General features: G+C 35.8%; 1 protein-coding gene across 15 annotated transcripts in view; it reads left to right on the top strand.

Moving 5' to 3' along the window:
* The window catches only part of PKP4 (plakophilin 4), a 244100-nt gene that overhangs the window by 148483 nt on the left and 69506 nt on the right, over positions 1-26111 (top strand). For 13 of the 15 annotated variants that reach the window (XM_058715192.1, XM_058715191.1, XM_058715194.1 and 10 more), the window contains one exon: positions 18593-18627. The exons of the other annotated variants lie outside the window; for them this stretch is intronic. In XM_058715192.1, the coding sequence (XP_058571175.1) occupies positions 18593-18627 (35 nt within the window). The remainder of the gene's footprint in view (positions 1-18592; positions 18628-26111) is intronic. 15 annotated transcript variants of the gene reach the window in all.

Raw genomic sequence — 26111 nt, 5'->3', positions numbered from 1 at the left:
GCCTCTCCACCCATCCTCCCACTCTCTCATGAGAACTCGCCTTCTGTCCTTTCTCCTCTGCTTTCTCTTATGGTAAATCCTTGTATACTGCTGCGCTAGTTGTCTGTGTTGAGTTACTTTAAGTGTGTAGTAAGAAAAGCTATTTGGGAATCCTGTGATACTCACCAGAATATAATTCACCCAATTCCATTCCTAAATGTTGTCTTTTAATGGTCACTCTCTCTTAATGGTCAAACAAATAAAAGATCTCTGATTTCACTTCTAATTCAGACCAGATGAAGAATAAACTATTTGATATTGGAATGTAATTATCAGAAACTCTCTTGGGGATCTCTGCAGTGAATATTTATGAAATGGATGCTCTTATGAGCAGATTTAGTAACACTGAATTTTTATGATGCAACTGCTACTGTAAACAGAGTAAAGAGTACCACATCTGAAAGATATAAATGAGTCTGTGGCTGACCTGCAGCTCTACAGAAGTCATTTATCTGGAGCAGTTTACTTAAGCACATTTCCTCCGGAAGGCATTTTAATTATTACTTCTCATTGCCATTCCAGTCACAAGCCAATTTCATCTGGGACGTACAAATCCAAGCGACAACTATCTCTACTGACTTGAATTAAACTTGTATAAACTAGGTCTTCTGCAGGGCATGTGAGCCCAAGGTAATTCAACCAGTATTCTGTTAAGCTAACCTATTTTAACCTAAGAACGTGACCATGTAGAATGTGGATTTTAAGCCAAGTAGTTTTTATAAGAGTGTCTTTTATGGACATTATACAACAAAATGTTTTAATCATAGTAAAAAAATATTTCAAAATGAACTACCTATTTCTTAGACTGAGCATTTAAAAATGTTAGGTGGGTGATACGGCTAGAAGGAACCATGAAAAGAGATCAAGTTTATAGTTAGCATCACAGTTTGAGATTATCTTTTATTTTTTTTAATTTATTTATTTTGAGAGAAAGAAAGGGCAAGTGGGGAAGTGGCAGAGAGAGAGGTGAGAGCAAGAATCCCAAGCAGGCTCCACATTAACAGCACAGAGCCCAACATGGGGCTCAAACCTGCGAACCATGAGATCATGACCTGAGCCAAAATCAGGCACTTAACTGACTGAGCCACCCAGGCACCCCAAGGTTTCAGATTATCTTGATTCTTTCACTATATTTGATTAAATATGGAGGCAGCCCAAATGTATCAATTTTCCTAATTAATGAAGAGGAAAATACTTTTTAAAAGTCAGGGGCCCATGCTTCTAAAATATATGTATCATGCCATGATTTAATTGTCTTTTAAAACACCATTTTAATTAAAATAACATTATTTCATTTTCTTTAATTTTTCATAGTTCACATTCTGTAATTACTATTCTCAAAATATATAACAGTGATTAATTATCAATCAATACATTAATTATATTACCAGTCCCCACTCTGTCATTTTTTTTTTAACTATGTATATATACTGGTAAATTATAAAGTAATTTAAATAGGCCATACAGAGTATATTTCAAGATACTTCCTGAAAAAAAAAAATTGACCTTTACTGCTTCATAGGAATTAATTACTTTAATCATATATCTTCTTTTTACTATCATTTTGGGTTTTATCTGCATCTTTTAATCTTGATCTTGAGAAATGTTAGAAGTACTAAGAAGTACAGAGAATAACAAAAACTCAACTACTCACATCCCGGAATTGAAAATTATTGATAATTCATCACATTGGCCTTTTTTATTTAAAATTATTTTTAAATTCAAGCCCTCTTTGCCCATTCTCTCTTCCCAATAGCTGACCACTAGTATATAGTCTTCCAGTTTACTTTGCATACTTTTATGTCCTATACGTCCTTGACCAGTATTGTGTGTTGCTTTTTTAACCTACACAAAATGGTATAGTGTGTGTATCATTGTGCACTCAATATTTTTCTACTCAGTATTTAAGATCTATCCATGTTGGTATGTGTAGGTCTAGTTTATGTTTTTAACTATTGTTGTGTATATATATTTCTTAGAATAATAAACTGGCCATTTCCTTATTGAAGAACATTTAGCTTCCACTTACCAATAGTTTAAATAATGAAACAGTGATATCTCTTAGTTTACACATAGAGTTCTGGAAAATATAGCATTGTAAGTAGAATATTAGGGTTATAATAAATGTACATTTTCAATTTTTCTAGATCTTCCTGAATTGCTTTCTAAAGTAGCACAACAACTATAACCTCTCAAGCAATATGCGGAAAAGTTCCAGGGTGTGTGTTCTCTGTTTTTCTGTTTGTTTCTTTCTTTGGCCAACATTTAATAATAGGCAGGGTCTTTAAATTGTACCAATCTAACATTATCTTATTTTACTTAGCATTTTCTTGATGACTAATGGGATTGAGTATTTTCGTATCTTTATGATCCATTTGAGTATTATGATCCATTCATATTCTTTGCCCATTTTTCTAATGAGTAATTTGGCTTATTCTCTTTGGTTCTATCATTATTTTTTTTGCACTGAAATAACTCTGAAATGTACATGTTAAAATAATACAGGTCTTAGTACATTACAGCACTAAAAGTTTACTAATCTGTTTTTAGAATACAAGTCCCTTAGTATCATTACTAGGTATGTAGAAGTTACATATTCTATATAGGATATGTAATAATTGATATGTAGTAATGTAAGCATTAAATATGTATTAATAATATAAATACATAAAGATGAAATAATACCTAATTGTCCAAATTTGCAGTTTAGGGTAGGTGAAAGCCCAAACAGATGATACGAACATTGCTTTCTATTTCCAGATTTCCTTTCATGATTCTTTTTTTTTTTTTTTTCTCTAAACTCACTGAGTAAATATGTATACCTTTGCTTTACTGTAGAGATATAAAGATCTAAAAGTCTGGAAATTCCCAGCCTGCAGAAGGGACCATTGTGCATAACTAGCAATATGACAAAGCACCTTAGTAGCAGCATAAAATATAGGTTTATATTTTATTATTTTTAATTTTGTAAAGAGCTCCGTGATGATCAGATTACATTCTCTGTCCTGTCTCTATCCCAGAAGGCTTTTATTTGGTGTCTTTGATACTTATATTATTAGGTTAAAGTACTTCTTTATATTATAAGGAAGAGAACAATAGTCGTTGGGCACCCATTATCTTCTTTTTTTCTTTCCTTTTAATTTTTTTTATGTTTTATTTATTTTTGAGAGCAAGAGAGACAGAGCACAAGCAGGGGAGGGGCAGAGAGAAAGGGAGACACAGAATCCAAAGCACGTTCCAGACTCTGAGCTATCAGCACAGAGCCCAACATGGGGCTCAAACTCACAGACCACAGATCATAACCTGAGCCGAAGTTGGAAGCTTAACCAACTGTGCCACCCAGGCACCCCAGAGACACACCCACTATCTTAACTGTTCAGCAGTGTTTCCTTTTTGGTGTTTTGTGTTTTAGTTTGCTTTGGTTTTAATTATTACTATATACCTGAATTTATCATTAGGATGATATTTTCCCCCACAGATAGCATTGTTCTTTTGGTTTTTCCCCCGGGGTGTCAATAAGTGGTGTGAGAAGACTTAAGCATCCCACTTACATCCACTGTACCACTCCCAATAGTTACAGCCTATATCAAATGGTGCCCTTAGCCCCGTCTCCACTGCCACTGTTTTGTCTCTTATGGCAATTGCAGTGGTTACCATTTATAGTTTGGTCCATCACAAACATGTTAAAAGAAGTCATGTAGATATTAAAGATTCTAGGAAACATTCTTGAACAACATATTCCCCCTAATGTACTTTCTGGAGTTCGTTGTTTAAGGGGGAAAAGTTTGCCATTTCTTCATCTAATCATTTTAATCTCTGTGATGAAATAAAGGAAGTTTAGTGTTAAGTTCACATTCTCATTACCATTTGGCAGGTTAAGGACATGGAGCAGAAAGACTGATATAAGTAATGAGATGTTCCTTTAACCCTTCAGAAAATTACTACTATATACAGCTCTAACCCAATGATGTATGGAAAAGGAAATAGAGAATGTGATTATCTACCTAAAAGTGAGTGCCATCCATTAGTGCATTTTCAGCAGTTGATCAGCTTGCCCTAAAAATGGATATGGCTTGTCTGCCCCCCAGGGGAAAGAGGGAGACAACCTACAAGTTTGCCAGACTTTGTAGTGACTGAATTGTCATTATGGCTGTCCTCCCTGAGGCTTCACAGTCTATTTAATAACAAATCAGTCTAATCCGCTTGTTGCATGGGTTTTTCTATTCTCCAGTTGTGTTACTCTACTATTAAATAGGGGGGAAACACTTTTGAAACTGAAGAGGAACAAAAGCCTGTACGCTACAGATTTTCACAGCTAAAAAAATTTATATTAAATAATTACACATTTTAGCCACTGTCACATAGTTTAGATACAACATTTGGTTTGCATTAATAGACTCCCATAATCCAAGGAGGAATGACTTTAGGGTATATGTGTGTGCTTATTTCTTTTAGCTTTGTTTTTATTGAAAAAGAACAAATAATAGCCAGTTACTCGAGGATCCTACGATGTGTCATCTCTGCTTCAGAACATGTCAATTAAAGGTTGATCTAACCCCAGCTTCAGTTACATTATCTATACAGGGATACTTGAGGCACAGAGAAAATTCAAGTAAAATTATCAACCGTGATTCAAGAATTTAGTTGCTTAGGAAGGACAACACGTGATCTATATCTGTTTTCTCAGTGGTGTTAGCAAAATACTTTTTAGTAAGACTTACTGGTAAATAGTGAGTGAAACAGTATTGTATCTCTATGAATGTAAATATAAAGGTAGAAAGTAATTATTGAGAGAAGTAGTACATTAAGAATATGTCCAGAAGTTAAAAACTAGGGTGAACTTCGCAACCACTGACAAAATAATATATCTAGATCAGTGATCATGAACAACAGTTAAAATCATTAGCTAAAAAGATGATGGGAGACTTTACACTGAATGGATCAGGCTGATCCACAGCATCTGAACCCATCAATCTATTCTTATGTTAATATTGCAAAACAGGAGATAGTCAGAAATTATGACCTCCTGATATGATGCAATTGGAAGAACATAACGTCACTTGTGATATATTCTTGCCCAAGAATTTCTCAGTCATCTAAATATAAATACTGAGTCATAGGAAATATGGAGCTGAGGGAACATGTTAAATGACAATGTGCTGGGGCGCCTGGATGGCGCAGTCGGTTAAGCGTCCGACTTCAGCCAGGTCACGATCTCGCGGTCCGTGAGTTCGAGCCCCGCGTCAGGCTCTGGGCTGATGGCTCGGAGCCTGGAGCCTGTTTACGATTCTGTGTCTCCCTCTCTCTCTGCCCCTCCCCCGTTCATGCTCTGTCTCTCTCTGTCCCAAAAATAAATAAAAAATGTTGAAAAAAAAAATTAAAAAAAATAAATAAATGACAATGTGCTGATGCATCAGCCAGATCTTTCTGTTGGGCAGATGAAATTAATTTCAAACAGGAAAGAAAGAATTAAGAGAGAGGGAAGATGAAACCAGACCTTAAGAGAGATGTATTTTAGAGACCAGCATCCAAATATAATGTGTTGACCTTGTTTTGATTAGATTCAAACAAACCAACTGTGTTAAAAAATTGAGGGACTCCTGGGTGGCTCAGTCAGTTAAGCATCTGACTCCCGATTTCGGCTCAGGTCATAATTCCAGGGTCGTGTGATTGAGCCCCACGTCCATACTCAGCATGGAGCCTGTTTAAGATTCTCCCTCTCTCTCTCCCTCCCCACCCCCTGCTCCTCTCCCCTGCTTGCCTGCTCTGTCTCTAAAATAAAAATTAAAAAAAAAAAAAAATTGAAACACGGAATTTGAATATAACTAGATATTTGTTGATACTAAGAATTTTACTATTAATATTTTAGGTGTGATAATGTTATTGTGGTTATGATCTCTTTAAAGTATCTAGAGGTACATCTAAAGTATTTATTACAGAAGAGATAAGATGTCTGAGAGACTTCACTTCAGAATAATCTAGTAATGTAAAGAAAATAGTAGGTGAAACTGGGTAATGAATATATAAGGGATTTATTATAATCTGTTTTCTTTATACACGTGTGTGTGTGTTTTAAATATTGCATAACAAAAGTTTTTTTTAATGTTAAGTGATTGAGCTCTTTATTTTCTGACTGAAATTATGGTTAAAATTTATCTGTTTCATTTTTACAAAATTGAGATGGTTCTATTTCTTAACATTTGAGTGGTGGATGTTCTCTTTAATAGTTCAAATAAAGACTATTTAAATTGAATAGATTATGAATCTTCACAGAGTGCATCACACATTTCTTGCTGCCTTTTCCATCAATAATGTTGGCTTATTATGGCAATGAATGGGAGGGCACTGAAAGGGAGAAGGAAAGATAAAGCTGATCAATCACTTCTTCTGTCATATTGCAAACCATTGTCCTTTTCATTCATATCTCTCAAAAGAATATTGCTGGACATGAAAGCTAGGAATTTAATACAGTCTTGCCCAAATGCTTGCCTTGTCTATTTGCCATAGATTGCCTATTCAACCACTGAACAGTGTTTATGGATCACCCTTTCTGTATCCAAAATGCTATTTTAAGAGACTTTATCCTGACCCTCCATTATCATTGTTGTCATTCCTTCTCATTTGTTCTTTTTTTTGTTAATTTTTTAAAGTTTATTTTTTGAGAGACAGAGTGCAAGTGGGGGAAGAGCAGAGAGAGAGGAAGACACAGAATCTGAAGCAGACTCCAGGCTCTGACATGTCCACACAGAGCCCAATGCAGGGCTTGAACCCACGAACTGTGAGATCATGACCTGAGCCGAAGTCTGAATACTCAACTGACTAAGCCACCCAGGCACCCCTCTTTCTCATTTGTTCTAATAGGCTTTTTTCTTTTTCATTCCTGTTTGGTAGTTTGGAAACACTTACATGTGGGGAATAAACAGAGAAGAGATAAACAGAGGGGATGTGTGACAAATTAGGGATCTATGAGGGCTTTCAGAAGACTTTTAAGCATTCTGGAACCACTTTCCTAAGTTCCATAGGTCTTACATAGAAACATAGCATATACTATGCCAAATGTTGACTGTATCCTTGTGTCCATTCTTTTTTCAGAACAGTTATTGATGATCCTGGGTCTATCCCACGTGTGAATTCATTCCTCCTTCAGCACTAAAACAGCTATTTATGGTGCTTGTCCGTGAATTAAGAACTGAAAATGCTGTTACAGTGAGAAACATAATTTTTTTCAAAAAACAAAGGAGAAATTTAATATATCATGTTCTTTCTTTTAACACTTATAGTGAAAATAAAAGTTTTTTTCAGAAGTTAAAGAAACTTTACTGTTTATAAAAATTAAAAAAAATCAATCCTTTGGCTGATCAATGGAAAGAAAGTGAATATCGTTCTTTAGACATATGCCAAATTTGATAGTGTCTTTATATGAGTATAAAGAATTGTATGTGAATAAATTATTTGCTTTTGAATGTCTAAATGGGATAAATAATCAGGGGAGTACATGCTTAATAAAAAATTTAGGTTTTTATCATTTAAAATTCCTTTTAAGTAAACTTTTATATTGGATTTTCAAAACATTTTAAAGCCTAAAGTAAAAAATGAAATTGTATGCATCATAAACAAAGCTATTTATAATGATGAGTTTTACGGAATTTGGATGCCAGCCAGTATATCTTACTACACATCTCCACAGCTTAGTTCTTTCTGTGTTAACGCTGCTCAATCTCATGCAGAGCAAGTAGAAAAACAGGACCCTTCTCCTGCTCCCTACCAGTGTAGCTTTTTTTTTTTCAAATATAAGATTTAAATTGTTTGATACATTTCTAAAAAGAGTGTGTTTTTGTGTGTTCTTTCTCTTTTTTTTATTTTCCATCTTTAAAACTGTTTCTCATTTCTGTTTTTTTCACCTTTGGAAGGTTTTGGAAAGAACAGAAGTGAGGGAGACAATAGCAGTTTTTAGACCATGGACACAAAAAATTTGCAGTAGCCCATCTATTCTAAGGCTAAACCTTTGCCTAAATAGCACCCTAAGTCATGGTACAATACTTAGGAAAGAGAGTCTGGTATTGTGTTTAGCCATTTTACTATTTTCAGTTGCTTTCATTCTTTCAAAGGTCAACTGAAATGTTAGAAAACCCTTCTATTCTGATTTCTACTTTTACTGGTTGGAACACCTGTTGTGGGATGGACTTAACCAGAAATCATGTTTCCTATATAATTTATGGGGATGCCAGAGGGAACTGTTTGTCTCATTTTTGTCTAGTACTACATCCTTTTTGATCTTCCCCTTCCCATATGGTCTTTTGGATCTTTTATTCATAGATTCAAAGCACTAACACAAAATGCTTTTGTCAAAGAATATTTAACATCTTCTAAAATGTGTTTACCTCCAGTCCCTATGAAAGTTACTTGAATTGTTAAAAGGGCTAGTATTATCTGTTCCTTTACTGTTTTTGCTCTGCATTAAATACATAATTTTCTCCTTAGGAGACTGGTCAGAGTGTTACTTATTTATATCTTACGTCTTCCTAGAATTCATTTTATATAGCCGTTATAGGAGTCTAAAACTATTGCTATTGTAGAGTAGCATGGGGAGAAGTGGAATGAAGAATTAAAACAAGGGTGAACACTAATAGAGCCAGTAATGAGACCACAAATGTTCACCACAGTGGCTGGGTATACATTTTACTTTAAACTTGCTAACAGCCAATGAAAACCAAGACTTTGTTGTCCCTATTACTCATGATTTTTTAAAGACTAAACTTGTAAAGCACATTTTGAGAGCATGACCAGTTTTTTCAGGTAAAGTGTCACTGAGAGGAAATATATGGTTCAGACTGTAAGTCTTAGATCTTTCCCAGATTCCTTGAAGTATCAGTCCTTCTCTTCTACAGCCTTCCTGTTTGCACCTTCTGTTGGCTCTCCAGGTGACTTGGTGTAGATTGCAGATGGATCAGCCCAAATCCATCCACACTAGTGAAAGGTGACTCAGGGCTTGTGTCCTGGTACACAAGGAACAACTGCATCCTACAAGATGGGTCAGGAACAACTGCATCCTACAAGAAGGACATCATTTTTCATGCAAGTGCTCTTTCCTTTCTGTAACTTCAATATCAGCTTCAGATCATATAAACAATTATGAAATGAGATCCTTTGCTCTTTCTCATATGTTATGCCTTGCTTAGCCCAGATTATAAGCATATACCATTTCAGGGTCAACTCAGAGCCATAAGACACAAAAACATTAATAAACTACCATAATGAGCATGTTACCATGGTTTCCTTTTTCCTGGCTGCTGATCATGTGGTCCTTTCTTAGGAAGAAGGAAATCGGTCTCCATCCAATAGAGAATTGTGCAGGGTCTGATACCACGATAAAAACACAGAAAGGAACCTGAGTCCTGGAAAAATCATAAATTTAGAGGAAGAGTTTTTGTTTTTGTTGAGATTGATTATGAATAGACAAAAAATTTGGACGAGACTCTTAAAAATGTAGTTAGATGCTAAGAAGGATTGCTTTCTGGGTGTTATTGCTAAGATAACCTTATTGTGTATGGGCTAGTGACTTTTCAAACTAGGGTCCTCAGAGCCCCTTAAAAACAGTGTCGTTGATAGGGCTGGCTATTTGCCTTCCAGCTTCCCACCTCTGCTTCAGCCAGGTAAAGCATTCACCTTCATTGTCTGTTCTACATATTGGCCTTCCTATCTTTGACTTCTTGATATAGCCTGGTGGAAGAAGAAAGAGCTATCCACACCTATCTTAGGCAGAATAACCATAATATATTGTTTAATTTTGTCTAACTGCTCTAGTTGTTCTGGTGGTAGGGCAGAGATTAAGTCTTTTTTTAACGTAAAGGATCTATTTCCTAGTTAATTATTATCTATCTAAAAGTGACAAGTGAGGTCCTTGTTTCCCAAACATAGGAAAAATGAAACTAGTTCCAGCCTAACAGTTCCCTGTTGGTAGGTGGTATGAGTTCTTGGAACACCAGAAGCTGGCTTATAGCATTAGAGAGGTCTTGATTCCATCTCCGTTTTCTAGACCCCACTTCCCCCCCTGCTAATTATGAGCATAAAATAAGCTCAAGGGTATTCTTGCTGAGGGTGAAGAAAAGTCTGACCTGCTTACATGGTAACTGTTTTTAAGACTTGGGACTTCCACAGACATTATATTTAAGAAGTAGCATTCTCAAGCATTCAAGAGCACTCGAGATTAAGCTAAAGGACAGAATAAGCTATCTACCTAGCTAAGAACTCACAAGGAACTAGTAGACTTTATAAATGTGTTAAGAGAAACACGGCTAAATTTTAAATGTACTAAATTAAAAGGGAAGTCAAAGCAATACTAAATAGAAATTTAAAAAAAAAACCTTAAAGTATGTTATGGTATTATCTCCATATCATAATTGACTATTATAATTAATGAAGATACACAAAGTTACGTTTACCAGAACGGTTACTCAGTTAAGGAAGTTTGTTTTAAATTTATCTTGTAATACTCCCAAGTAGAGACTAAAACTCAAGAATCATTAGTAGTTATTTTGCCAGATTTCTGGGGTAGAAAATCCTAGGTACATATTAGGAAATACGAAGTGACCTGGGAACTGTGGAGCCCAGAGTCCATATCTAAGAAGATTATGATGCATTTCATTAAAAAGCAATTTGTAATGCCTAAAGGATAACAAGGTGCTAAGTAATTGCAATATGAATTCATTGCCAGAAAATAAAAACCCAAATAAACCACTTTCCGTTTTATTTTATTTTATTTTTATTTTTAGAGGAGAGCAAGTGGAGGACAGGGGCCAAGGGAGAGAGGGAGAAAGAGAGAGAATCTTAAGCAGGCTCCACAGGCCTGACATGGGGCCTGATCCCACGACCCTGGGATTGTGATCTGAGCTGAAACAAGAGTCGGACACTCAGTCAACTGAGCCATGCAGGCACCCCTCTTTTTTCTTTTCTTTTCTTTTTTTTTTTTTTTTTTTTTTTTTTAGAGATTTACTTATTTTTGAAAGTGAGCACAAGCATTAAGGGACACAGAGGAGGGGACAGAAGATCTGAGTGGGTTCTATGCTGACAACAGCAAGCTTAATGCAGGGCTTGAATTCACAAGCCCTGAGATCATGACCTGAGCCAAAATCAAGAGTTGGTCACCCAACCGGCTGGGTTGGGTCCACCCCTCCGCTGTTTTCTTTTTAATCCAGAAATGGACCTCGGAATCAATTAACATTAGACATAAATATTAGAGCAACGGATTATAAAGGAAATTATAACAAACTAAAAGAGAGTCACCAGAAGTTTTCACAATGGATTTAGAATCCAGGAGACCTACATACTTGCTAATAGAATAACACCAATTAGTAGAATAATAAAGCCAGTTTGGGATATATAACCCAATATAATATTGGGATATTCACCAATAACAAGTGAAAAGTTGAAAGTTGATTTTTAAAATAAGCGCATCATAAATTGAAAATAAGACAATAATGAATTGTTAGAGAAAGATACTCAGTTTGGAATTTATTTAAGCAACTGAGATGTCATCTGTAGTGATAATTTTTGAATTCAGGAGTTTACATGTACAGAAGAAATACAGAACTTTTGTATGAGACTCAGAACTTATACTCAGAACTCAAAGTAGTAAAACTAATAGTAAAAATAGTCAATGAACATATGATTAATGTGTGTTCGTCTGTTAATTACCTCTGTTCAGTAAAGGAAGATCACCTAAGAATCATTTTAAAAACATTGTGGAAGAATGTGTTGTAATAGTGAAATAAATAGATGATATAATGCTACCAAATTGGGATGATTTAAATAACCATTTGAAGACAGTGTCATAATACAAAAGGGAGAAATGTTTTATTTGGACATGTAGAATATTATGTTGGTGGTCTCCCAAACTGGCTGATTACTAGCCCTTTACAATTTTTGATCCATGGGAATTGAAGTGAACTCTAGAATTTGGTAATACATTTCATATTGCTATATCTCTCTCCCACTGGAGCCTTCATGTTCCGGTTTCCACCTGAGTGGTCCCAATACTAATTTACCTTCTCTTGCTAGGTGAGTAGAAGGAGAGCTAGATCTTGTGTTTTTTTGTTGTAAAAGACAAATGTTTCTCACTTTGGGTTGTTATAGATAGGTGAATGCTTCTTCCTTCAAACACTACGGGGCCCATCAGAGTCCTCTTTAAAGGTTTCTGTCTTTAAGAACAGCCTTTCCAAAGTCTCTTGACACCTTCTTGCCTTTGGGCATGTGATCCACTGGAGGTGTCACAAAAGTACCATAATGAGTAATTATAAGACAGTCCAGCATTGGAAGACAAGGACTTTGCAAATGAAGGTTCTAATGATGTCTGGCACTCAAGTAGATAATCAGATATTTATTAATTGGATTCATGTTATGTATACAATAAACATCTTTACTATAATAGAGCCAAATCAAGGTGAGGGAATTCTGATCCCTTCATAGAATAATTGAAATAATTTCTGGGGCACCTGGGTGACTCAGTCGATTAAGGATCCGACTTTGGCTCAGGTCATGATCTCATGGTTCATGAGTTCAAACCCCACATCAGGCTGACAGCTCAGAGCCTGGAGCCTGCTTTGGATTCTGTGCCTCCCTCTCTGCTTCTCTCTCTCTGTCTCTGTCTCTCTCTCTCTCAAAAATAAACATTTAAAAATTAATAAAAGAATTTCTAAAATCACATAGAATTAGCCTTGAAAAAAAGAATCCAAAGAGCTAAGATTAAGATCAGCTATCTACTCAATGCTAGCTAGTTGATACAGACAGAATTAAAACACAAACTTTACCCTCAAGAAGATGGTCATAGTTTGGTAGTTGAAGCAGGTAAACAACTACTATAATTAAAATCATACAAAAAGACCTAAAATTGAGATAGGTTACTGGGCACATTGTTCACTTAAAGGAGGATGTGATCAAATTTCATTGAATTCTTTTTGTTATTATTAATTCTTGAAGGATAATTGGTGATCATCAGGGAGAATGCTGTAAAGAGTACATAGTCTAGACAGTGGCACACACCCATACTCTTACAAGCAAAAGTCTCAAATAATTCATTACAGTGATTCCTCTCCATTAATACAAGTGAAATTTACCTTCGTATTGACTATACTCAAATTTTAAACTATTAATGAGGGTTCTGTATATACACATATGTACGTGTGTGTGTGTGTAAAATTTCTTAAGGTGATTTTTTTTTTCTATTCCCCTTCTCCCACTTTGCCCATCCTCCACCCTCCTCCCCTCTGGCAACCATCAGTTTGTTTTCCATATTTATAGTCTGTTTCTGCTTTTTGTTTCTTTGTTTTGTTTTTTTAGATTCCATATATAAGTGAAATCATATGGTATTTGTCTTTCTCAGACTCTCCTCACTTAGCATAATACTTCTAGGTTCATCCATGTTGTCACACATGGCAAGCTCTTTTTTTTTTTTATAGCTGAATAATATTCCTTTGTGTATTTATACTCCATATTTTCTTTATCTCTCGATGGTCATTTGGGCTGCTTCCATGATTAACTACTGTAAATAATGCTGCAATAAACATAGGGGAATATATATGTTTTCAAATTAGTGTTTTTATTTTCTTTGGGTTAAATACCCAGGAGAGGAATTACCGAGTCATATAGTGGTTCTGTTAATTTTTTGAGGAACCTCCATCCTGTTTTTCATAATGGCTGTACCAATTTACATTCCTACCAGTAGTGCATGAGGGTTACTTCTTCTCCACATCTTCCCTAACACTTGTTATTTGTCTTTTTTTTTTCTTTTCATTCTAGCCATTCTGGCAGATATAAGGTTTTATTTTGATGGTGATGTTGAACATCTTTTCACATATCTGTTGGCCATCTGGATGTCTTCTTTGGAAAAATGTCTGTTTGAGTTCTGTGCCCATTTTAATCAGCTTATATGGGGTTTTTTGGTTTTTTTTTTTTTTTACTGTTGAGTTGTGTAAGTTTTCTCTTTATTTTGCATATTAATCCCTTATCAGATACATCATTTGCAGACCTCTCCTTCCATTCAGGAAGTTTCCTTTTTGTCTTATTGTTGGTTGCCTTCACTGTTAATACAGAGAATTTGTTTTCCATAAAACAAAGCAGTAAGTTTTGCAGTTTGACCACGTTCTAGTCTCAGGCTGAGGCCTGACTTTCTTTTCAACAGAAAAATGACTCTGGGGTTCTATTCAATTCAGTGTGTCTTGTAGAGTAATGACAGTAGCCTGCACTACTACTAATGGAAAGAACCCCATCTAGACCTAGGAGAGAGAGAGAGAGAGAGAGAGAGAGAGAAATGACATGCTAACATTACTCTATGTGGCTCCATCAAATTCTCTACTGCCCCCTCCACTACTGTTTACCTACTAGTGTCCATTAACGCAGGCTAGCCCACATCAGAAATAGAATTGGAAGGAAATTGGGTGCAGACTTAAGTATACTAGTTTTCAAAAAAATTTCTGTTATTAAGTGATATGGAGTAAAGTTTATCAGCATATTCAATTTCATGGGTGTATAACATATATGTTGTAACAGGTTACCTGCATTGGCCACTCTAGAATTTGTGTAATTCTGAAAGAGCTTCCAGACTGTGTTTCCACACATTCTATCCCCAAAATTGCACTGGAAGCATGAAGCAGCGCGGTATGTGGGGAAACTGCAAGTAATTAGAAGTGCCTGGAATGTAGGTTTGTGTGGAAAAGGGCAGACTAGAAGGACCTGGGTGGTGGAGGGCCATCATACCAAGATGTTTGAGCTGTTTCCTCTGTGGGTCTGTTATGCGTTAGCATCACGAGAGTGATGTCAGATATCCGAGGGTTTGAAAAATCACTGCAGCGGCAGTGTGGAGGAGAGCCTGGAAGGATGATCCAGCCACAACACACTGAGAGGATGAAGGCCCGAACTGTGTCTGTGGTAGAAGGGATGAATTCAAAAGGTGTATGTTTTAAGTGGCTGCTGTGTGCCCGGGACTATCTTAGTTTCTGGAAGTACATCTGTGAATAAGGCAGACTTTCCTGCCCTCATGGAGATTGCACACTAGTGGGTGGAAAACAATAAAATGATTCCATGCTCTTCACTTTGAGCGACTAGGTGGTAATGATTAGGGGTTTTTAAGACATTGTGCAACCATACACACCTAGCAAAGATATTTTTGCATCCATTTATGTCTGCGAAATGAAAAATAAAACATTTAATTTTACAATGATTTACTACATATATTTTTATAACATTACGAGGAAGGCATAGTGTCTTCTTTAAAATAAAACTAATATTGTCCACATTAAAACAAACAGCCTTGATTTACTAATTTGCTAATGAACTTCTAATTGTTCACTGTGTGACTCCACAGTCTCAGACTTAAGAATTTCATTCTAGAAGGTTGTTGATAATTAAGCTATTAGAAATTGTGAATGCATCTTTCCACTGAAACAAAGTTAACCTGGATGATTCAGTTCTTGTATTTTAAAATGTGTTTTACATTCCAGCAGAAGCTCCTAGGACACGAGTCACTTGGAATCTTCAGATAAGAAAGGGAATAGGATGGAATCATTTGTGGGCACAGTGCCTATAGACATGTTGTAGACAGTACAAGTTGAGCAAGTGTTTCTTGGATTAGATGGTTGGAGAGAGGAAGGGAAGAAGGGAGAAGAAGCCTACATGTCTAACATGGGGGCCACCTCTAATTGTTCTGAGAAAAGCAGGTTATGTTCAGTGATTTAAAATAGCATTTCAAAATTGCACATATTTATTGTCTGATCCCCGAATCCCAGAGTATTGAACGATTTGAGAATCATTTAAAGTGAATGATTCAAGAGAAAATTGACCATTCTGAATAACATGCAGTGACCAGTTATAACAGAATTGTAAGATTAGTGTGAAGTAATTTGGCTGAACACACAGGTCTTCAAAAAAAAATACCATGGAAATTTTTGCTTGTTTTTGATCCTAATATTAGTTTATTTTCCTAATTATTTTTATCTTTTACCTAAAACAGAGAAAAATATTAACTGAGACTTCCTGTTGCCTTCACTTCACCTAGGAATGGCTTATTGCATTTTGATGATCAAAGGCCTTTTCAGCAGTAAAAAAGCTGTTTGCCTAACCGAGGCTACTGCAATTTTCTACCTAGAATGGACAAGAATAAGTTGCCTGCTTGATCACTTATATATACCTGATCAGTCAGGACAGTTAAGAACTTGATATTCTACCCAATCTGTTGTAACAACAACATATATTAAGCATCTGCTATGTGTGAGATAGTATGACAGGCACTTGACATTAAAAAGATGAGCAAAATAGCCATAACCCTTGCCCAGTTTGAGAAATCAACCTGAATTATATTCTGTTATCTATAATTATAAGAATAAAAAATCTTGTGAAAGTATTTCATTAAAGTTTATGTAAGTTTCATACTCAGAAGATAATAATTTTCATGATATTATTCCCAAGAAACTTGAGGTACATTAAACAATTCTAGATGGCAGTTTTTAATTTATCACATATTTTAATATTGGCAAAAGTATGAACATTTTGAAAGGAACACAGTTAGGTAATATCAACCTCAGTATTTAGAAAACTAATTTAGATGATAGAGTGAAATAAAAACAGATTTAAGAGAAGTTGAAATTCAGTGTAGGGAACCACTTTTGGAGTCACAGAATGTGATAACCTTCCCTCAGGAGCAAGAAGACAAATGTGCCCTAACTCGTATCTGACCAAATGTTCACCTTTTCCTGTCCCATCAGTCCCTTCTGAAATCAGGTAGGAGTGCAGCAGATAAAGGAACATCAACAGAGTAATAGAGATACGCATTCACTGGGGGCATGCCCCTCCCCTGCTTGCTGCTAGTTCAGGGTCCCAGAATGTAAACTGCTAGGGCTCTGACCAAAGTAAAGGCAGATCACACACAAAGTTGAAGTTCAGGGAGTTCTTATTAAATCTAGAGTTTCATTAACCACTTTATGAATTGGGGGAATAACAGGGGGTTAACAAGAACTTTAAATCTGAGAACTATAGCACTAAAAACACTGCTCCCTTCTTCTGTTCCATGTCCTGTATTTTATAGTGTTTCCTTAAGTCCAGAGTCACACACCTTTTCCTTAAATTTAATAAACACCCTAAAAATAAGTCAATATGTGCATTTTTCCTGATTTCAAAAAAGTAAAATGTTTAAGAAGGAAAAAAAAGACATTTTAATTGTACCCCACAGAAATAACTGCTAACACTTGGGTTTTTATTTTTCCAGACTTCTTTCTTTCTAGGCATATTGTGTGTGTGTGTGTGTGTGTGTGTGTGTGTTTATATGGTTAATGGAAAAATGAGATCGCAAGCTGTTCTGCCATATACACTAGTGAAAAGCCCTGACTTTAGAATCAGACCATCCTGGGTTTGAATCCCAGCCAATTCTGGTTACTAGCATAAGATTTTGACCAGTTTCTTTACCTGTAAAATAAGAATGATGATGTATCTTTTCAGAAGGTTGTTGTGGACAATAAAAAGGAGATAATATATGTAAAGTGCTTCATCAAGAGTTTAATAAATGCTTCATAATCCAGCCTCTTGTTCCTGTGTTCTACTTCACTGTCCCCTTAGCACCATGCTTTGCTGTATTTGGCAAGTGGGGGTGGAGGGGGGGGGGGTGGGGAGGCACAGATATGTTTTTATGAAGAAATGTATTAAATTGGTACTCTATAAACTAAGAGACATGTATAGCTAAAATATTCTGATTTTTAAAACCCTATATATTTTTTTAAATTTTTTTAATGTTTAGTTTTGAGAGAGAGAGAGAGACAGAGGGCACAAGCAGGAGAGGGGCAGGGTTAGAGACAAGCATCCAAAACAGGCTCTAGGCTCTGAGCTGTCAGCACAGAGCCCAACATGGCGCTCGAACCCAGGAACCATGAGATCATGACCTGAACTGAAGTCAGAGGCATAACTCACTGAGCCACTCAGGTGCCCCTAAAACCTTATATAAGGTTAACATCCAGCTCAAACTAACCAATAAATTTTGTGCCGATTATAGTTTCTAGACATTTATGTTTGTATGTGTGCATGTGTGTATGTATTTATTTTTAGTTTCCGGGGCTTTTAACAGGAATTAGAATGAAGTTTTTAACAGCCTTTTGGGTCCTTTTTAATGTGTTGTAGTCAATGTATACATGTATAATAACTTCTATGTATATAACGTATATGTTCTTTTTAACGTATATGTAGTTTTCATATCACAAAAAGCAACATAATACATAAGTACCATGAATATCATGCATATTTGTGCTATTTTATTTGTCTTATCCAAGAAGAATCTTATATCACTTTATAATTTGCCTTAATTTCCAAGTAGAACTAGTTTCGTCCCAAATTGATATGGAAGCTTAAATATGTCTAAAATTAACTTAGTTAAAAGAGTGGCTTTAAATTTTGTTTGAGACTTTTATACTTTTATGTAATGAAATGTGAAAATTAGATGTTTATGTGCAAAATAGGTCCACAGTTAAATGTTATGACAAAGGAAGTAAATATTTCATTTTTTCCCTTTTTTCTCTAGCTCAACTGAGAAGTCATTTCCTTGGAGATCAACAGGTATGAGTTTTTATCATACAAAAAATATTTCTTATGTTTTGCACACACAAAAAGAGCATTCATATAGCTTGCTTTCTCAGTTTACTGCCTCTTGTAGTGACACTCCTGAGCTCCTTCACTTTCAAATAGTTCTTACTTTGCTTGATTCGTTTGAACATTGTTGAGTAGACTTAAAGATATCAGCAATAAAGAAAGTTAAAGCACTGGACATCAGCATATCAATGTTATCACCACTGGACATTTTTAATATCGGCACATATCATCTGAATATTTTCTTTTCTATCATAAGAAAGTACAGGGATACCCTCACAAAAGTTCCTGCATAATCTGGGAAAGTTGACTGATCATTTATATAAATCAAGATTTTTCCTTTCGTAGTGTTTCCCGCACTCAAGAGTTGCCTGAAACATTCATATCCTTTATGTATCCAGATGCAGACTATATGGTAACTTCTAATAGAATCCAGAAGCTTCTAATATAATTTCCTTATCTTTCTTTTCACTCCAAATTAACTTTGTAGAAAGGATGAATTACATTAAGGAGAGTATCTGCCATCTTCATAAATATTTGATGACTTCATATTCAGTGTTCATTCATTAAATGTTGAGCACCTACATCACGGACCCAGTCCTATACACATTGCTGGTCACACAGTGATTGGTGCAACACGTACATGTTTCTGCATCTTCCTTGGAACTTATAACATAAAGGACAATGTTATCAATATATAAATACTAGAATAGGCCTTGTTATCTAAATACTTTGACAATTTTTAGACAGATTTTGATCTTGAATAAAACTCCGATCACTAAATGTCTGATATCTGAGTTTACCAAAACCTGGTATTAGGATTCCATGGTTATTTATAGTGCATACAAGGCACTCCACTGTTTTATAAGGAAGCTATTCCCAATTCCCATGAATTGTTTACTCAAGCCATAGATTAGGCAAAGACATATGAAAAGCTACTTAACAATAAGACTCACAAACAGTAGCTTAATATAAGGAAAATCATACCATGAAATAGTATGTGGTTAGATGCCAAATGTATATTGTGTGGGAGACATTGTTGTAAATGTCTCTGCCTACTGCAGAGAGCACTTTGTCACTAGGCAGCAAAAGAGACAACAAATGTCGCATATGAACATTTAAAACTGGTTTGAGAGATGGCAAAGTGTGCAAAGTCTAGATAGCCACATTGGGTCAAAATAGAGAGATTTGTAAATACTGGTGACTTTTAACTCTCCCACAGGTCATGGAGAGTCACTGAAAATGCTTTGAGCAAAAAAGTTGCCTGATTTAAATATTCTTCAGGAGAAATAGCAGCTCTATAAACTATTAAAAAGTGATTTGAAAAATGTAAAGAAAAATACTAGGCACACAGTAGTGCGTTTCATACTTGTTTGTGGCAAAAATTTGCCATTTCATATAAAATTCTTCTGTAAGTTTATCTTTAACAGTACATCATTAATTTATTCCAGAAATATTTCTTGAGAGCCTTAAAACAGTTGTCTAGCACATAGCTGTCAATCTTTAAAACAAATATCCTTGTCCTCTTAAGTGCTTCAGGTCTAGTGGAGGTATATAATGCTATCCACTTGAAATCGGAGGAGGGGGGGCTATAAAGGGGAACGACAGATATATGCCATATTTACTGATATCTCTATTTCTGGGCATTAAGGTTGTTTCTAATTTTTTTTACAATTATATATAACATTGTGGGAAACATCCCTGTACATAAAATTATATCTGTACTTTTGATTTATCGTAGGCTAGACTTTTAAAGAAAAAATATTAGAGTATATGAACATTTTTAAGCCTCTTGATATGTGTAACCAAGTTGTTTGCCTGAAAAGATTATATTATTTTTCCCTCCCTTTAGGAATGTGAGGTTGATCCTCTCATACTTCCTCATTGGCATCATCGTTTTATTAAAAATCTCTTATATATTGCCCTTTTTTGTTGCAGTGCAAGTGTTTGATAGGCACGAGCTTTTTGTAGACCAAGGATGATAACTATATTAGTCAGAGTCAAGTCAGGAAAACCAAGCTCATGGCAGCTAGTTCCATATGAGGGATTTGATTCAGGGAGGTTTATAGTTCAAGGGCGCATTGGAAGGTTTGGGAAAATTAAACAGCATACTCAGACGCCCATGAGACTGATCATAACCAAAGCTGCCACTGTTTCTAGGACTGAGGGGGCAATGGATTAGGTGGTTTTGTTTCCAAACTGGAGCAGTGGTGAGAAGTAGGGCAGGGGGAGATTTCCAGCATTAGCTGGAACCAGGAAGGAGATAAAGCCAAGCCAGAAATGCTGCCTAGAGCAGAGCTGGAGAACATCCTGGATCTTCTTAGTACAGTTCCGCTCCTGACACACACCATTCTGCCCCGGCTGAGCTGAGCCAGAAAAGGCAGTTCGGTGGTTTCTAACTACCAAAAGCCAGCCAGGCAGTGTACAACTGTGTTGATTTACATATATAGAGAATGAGCTTTGATTAGGAAGACACATAACAGAATGAAATATTTGGGGCCTTGCTGTCCTTTCTACCTCCCTCCCCTCTAGTACATTTACTCAGCATCGTTCGACCACCATCTTCACTATTTACTAATGAGTTAAATATAGATAAGTGTGTGTGTGTGTGTGTGTGTGTGTGTGTGTGTATTGTCTGAGTTCCTCCCCAAATACTTTAACGTTAGGGAAATACAACTCCAATAATTCATCTGTCTTCACCACAGCTACATTTGTAATTCACACCTAATAACTATGCTTCATCCCTTACTTTTGTCAGAGTATACTCATACCAAACTCCTATTCAGATCTGGCAGGTGTTAGTTACATTTACTGACCTTGTTTTTTGCTTTTGGGGGGAGAAGGAGTGTATTAATCTTCACACACTACAATCACAACTGCTATTTACTCCACTTTCTATTATTTTAACTATAATAACGTTACTTGTGTGCTTTCTTAAATTTGCCTACGTTTCAGCCACAGTTATGACATTTAAATTGTAACCATGGCAATAAGCTACAAAGATAAGGGTAGAAAACTGAAATTTGATTGTATGCATAAAGGAGTAAAATCTGATTTGTTTCATGTTTCTTTTTCTAAGTAGTGATAGATATCTTTAGAAGTTTGATTGCAAGTAAATAATAGCATAAAATGTCAGTTTTGCTGCTTTTTCTGTTAAGTTTAACTCTTATCTTCTCTTTACCACATTGCATGCAGAAATACTAAATGTAGTATGAAAATCCTCTCATTTTTAGAATTTGGTAGTCCTGACCAGAATAAGGGCAGGGGTGGCTTGAAATTTAATAGATAGATAGATAGATAGATAGATAGATAGATAGATAGATAGAGGTAGTCTTTGTCTTTGTCTTTGACTAGATCTTGACAAAAGTAACATCTTTGTTCAATTTTCTTGGTTTCCTAAATAAAAAAGGATTACATGAAAAGATTTAGGATTAAGTCTCTTATTGTTCCTCATTTTTCTTCAATATTTTGAACATTTTGTTGCAGACAATTGCTCTACCTTTATATACATATTACAAACTTGAGTTGAAAATCTTGGAACTTAAAAAGCCTTTTAGCAATAAGGTGAATTGTTAACAGGGCAATGGTTTGATCACTACCTGGGAGAGATCCCTGCCTACTCTGGTGTTTTCAGGATGTTACACATTCTGTTGAAATGCCAGAACCTGAGACCAGCTGCTGAATTTTGTTTTTAAATAGCTGACTTACTGCAGAGTCATTTTCTAAGGAAGAGCTCAGGATGCCCTAGGCTGAAAAGATTTCCATTTCTTTATGATTTAGTTCACAGAATCCCTGTTTGTTTGCTCGGGTTGGTTGGTCCTTTGGTCTGACAGTCGTTTGGTTGATTTTTGTATGAGGGATAGTAGGCTGTATGAAAGTAAAAAGCCAAAGCTTTTTAAGTTTGGGGCTCAAAGAGATTACTTCCCAAAACACAAGGAAGAACCATCCCCTCTACAGTTTTCTCAGGCTGGTTGGGAAGGAGTCTTAAGGAGAAGCTTCCCCGGAAGTAATAAAGTTGTTTTGAAGTATTTATGCTTTATTGTTATCTTGCTTTTCTGTTCCCCTCTCTTCATTATTCCATATTTTCTAGCTTAGCAGTGTTATATATCTACTCTCTATAAACATAAAATGCGCATCCTTTTGTCTTTTATGAAGAGAGTTTATCGTTTTGTTTTGGCTCTGTCTTTTCCTTATAGCCTTGCATTTCTTATAACCTTGTGTTTTTTGTTTTTTTATGTATGTTCCACTAAAGAGCAGTGAGGAGGGAATGTTGTCTTAATGTTCCTTTCTGTTTTCTCTTTTATTAGTGTTCCATTTTTCCATTGTTCACATCTTCACCTCTCTTAAAATTTGATGCATTTGTATAGTCTCTTATGTTCTGCCAAAATTTGAGGTAGCTTTTAAGACCACATACAATAAGATAGAAAATAAACACCATAATCATAAACATATATAATAGAATAATAGATAAAAGCCGGAGGAAAGTGAGAATACAAATATATGCACATGTGATTATAATTCTTCTTGATGGATAATATTATGCAAAATAGTCCTTAAAGAAAAGAAAGGAGGTGGAACCCTTGGGCTTCTCTTTTAAGAAAAAGCACACCAATTCACACACTCACACACACACACACACACACACACACACTCTTTCTCTCTCTGTCTCTGTCTCTCTCTCTCTCTCTCTCTCTCTCTCTCTCTCTCTCTCTCACACACACACACACACACACACACACACACACACACACAAGATACATAGTTTGTGTTGCCCACCAGAAAGAAGCTGTTGAAGCCATAAATTGAGTCCTTTTATCAAAGTGTTCATTGGCTGTTACTTAAATCCTCCAGCCACATCCTGTAAAGTGAATTGTGCCACAAGTCACAATTTCACAGTTTTTCTGTTCCAGGAAAAAAATACTAGAGTCTAGGCAGTTTCCAGTTTTAGTACTTATGTGTAAAATGAGGGGAGGGGAGCAGCATGGCATCAGCCTGAGAATCCTAGCCTTCTTCCGGCAGCCCCCCACCCTCCCCTTCCCTGCAGATGAGAAGGGGCCCCCTTCTGAACCTGAGTGCACCTGTCTGTGCCCACAGGCCAAGGAATCTGGCTCCCTTTCACTAGAAGAAAGTGCTCAAGAAATAGTGTCAAGAGCAGATATTAATGAATGTTAAATAACTGATTGGGAATTACTACTTCTAAGAAAATAAAGAAGCCACAAGATTAGAGTTTTTCCTAAAGCAACGAGTTAGCAAAGGACACAGGAGAATAAAAGTAAGGGAAATTTCTGGTTGACCCAGAAGGCATTAAGGGGTAGAGAGCCTTGGGTGGGCCTACTGTAATAAGTAATGAGTAAGAGAGAAAATATTAATGATTTCATTCAGTTGAAATAGTGGATATTTGACAATAAAATGTGAAAGGGAATGAAAAAGATGGTGGTAAAACAAATTTTAAACTGATAGGGTAATTTAACTTCACAGTGCCACATCCATTTATTGTGGAGTATGTATTTAAGTGCCATAATTTTAACATACTGTCCATTAAATCATTATTGTGTGGTACATATTGACATTAATAGTTAATGTATACTACTAATTTTAAGACTTTATAGGGGTTGGGTTTTGTATTTTGTTTACATATTTAAATTTTGTTCCTAAAATGTATAGATACGACTTTCTTCCCACTGCAGTGGGTTAAAAAAAAAAAAAAAAACATAAATACTGAAGGTAAAAGATAAATGTGAGACTAGCCCTAAGTCAATTTATTTCTTTTTTTCCTCCATCTGGAGCAAGTAATTTACAATACAAAAAAGCATCAGCACATCATGAGATAGGACACAAACTTAAATGGGAACACTTTATGCCTCAGTAGAAATGTGCCGGATTTATAAAGGAGATAGAATAGGAAGTTATATTATACATGTTCATAAATAGAATATTAGATTAGCAATCATGTATAAAGGACTATTGAGGATTTTGGATGTTATGATTTATTATGGCTAAATGACAAAATTTCATCATATATTCATTCCTTCCTGTTTCTCTTCTAAATAACAGGAGGAATATGACTTTCTGTTAAAACCAGCCAAGTTTTTCCTCCCTTATTTTTTCAGGCCTTTTTAGCTACATAGTCATGATATTCTTCTTACCACAGCTACAACACTATAGCTTCCTGATCACCACAAAAAGGTTCTCTTAACTTGTTAATGTTTTATTACAAAAGGCCTTCTATATTTTACAAAAAGTAAGTCTTGAAGAACTTGGAGTAAAGGTAAAATTTCCTTCATTCCCACATCTTTCTATACAATGGCCATTGCCCCACACACCTCTGTAGATACCTACTCACACGCGCACACACACACACACACACACACACCTTTGGCTTTGTTTTGTTTTTAATTCAGTGAGGATATATTATACAGTGTTCTATAATGTAGGTTTTTTCCTTAACGGCATAGTGAAAACCAAGCATGTGTTTCTGTTATCAGTATATAAAGACCCACCTCTTTTTTAATGGTTAAATACCCATGGTTTAGAAAATTTATGTAAGCAATCCCTTATTAGTAAATTTTTTTTTCCAGTTTTTTACTTTCACGAACAATGGTAAACGGTTTCTCTGCACATCTGAGTATCTTTGTCACTTACATTTTTTTAAGTGGAACTGCCTGGGCAACTGTGTATACGGGGGCTTTAGGGGCACATATTGTCAAACTGCCCACCAAAAATGCTTAACAATATGTGGGAAGAATGAGGCTTTTCCTCTACCTTCTTAGATTAAGTGACTGAGGAAGCCAGTGAATTTAACTGACAATAGTTAAATTAATAGAAAAATAATCCCAAAGTATTCAGATACACATAGGAGCTCACGAAAGTAGTTTACCTAAATGACTACACTAAGGGTTATCTACCTAGCTTAATGGGGGAGAGGAAGTGGGCAGAAAGGGTTTCTGGGGGAAAAACAAATAGGTTCCTAGGGGAACAATGGGGATCTAAGAAATTTTGCAGTAATGTTTGTTTATGCAGGTACAAGTGGTCCTCCCACTTTTTTTTCATGCCATGAATCTCCCGCAGAAGGGACCCATGGCAGCCTCACTCCCAGAAGTTTCTGCTTTTAGTGAAATAAGGGATGCTCCAAGAAGGCTTGTTTCTACATTTGTTGAATTTCAAATGTCTTTACTTCAAAACAACCTTCGTGCTGACTGTCAGAGTCTGAGGGGGTCCCTACAAATATTCCTACCTATACCAACTGCTATGCCTATCCATGCTTGCTATGTTGCCAGAGTCTAGGAGTGTAAATTTTCATGAATATATAAAATGTTAGTGAGTTATTAGGCTTTAAAAAGCCATTTGTTTCCAAATGCCCTATATCATAAGCTTTATAGACAGATTTAACAGTAAAATCACTTAAATAATTCATGGGGCGCCTGGATGGCGCAGTCGGTTAAGCGTCCGACTTC

Source organism: Neofelis nebulosa, chromosome 2 (genome assembly GCF_028018385.1).
Source record: "Neofelis nebulosa isolate mNeoNeb1 chromosome 2, mNeoNeb1.pri, whole genome shotgun sequence".
Lineage (NCBI taxonomy): Eukaryota > Metazoa > Chordata > Mammalia > Carnivora > Felidae > Neofelis > Neofelis nebulosa.
Note: the sequence above shows the minus strand (reverse complement) of the source record. Positions and strands in the feature narration are given on the sequence as shown.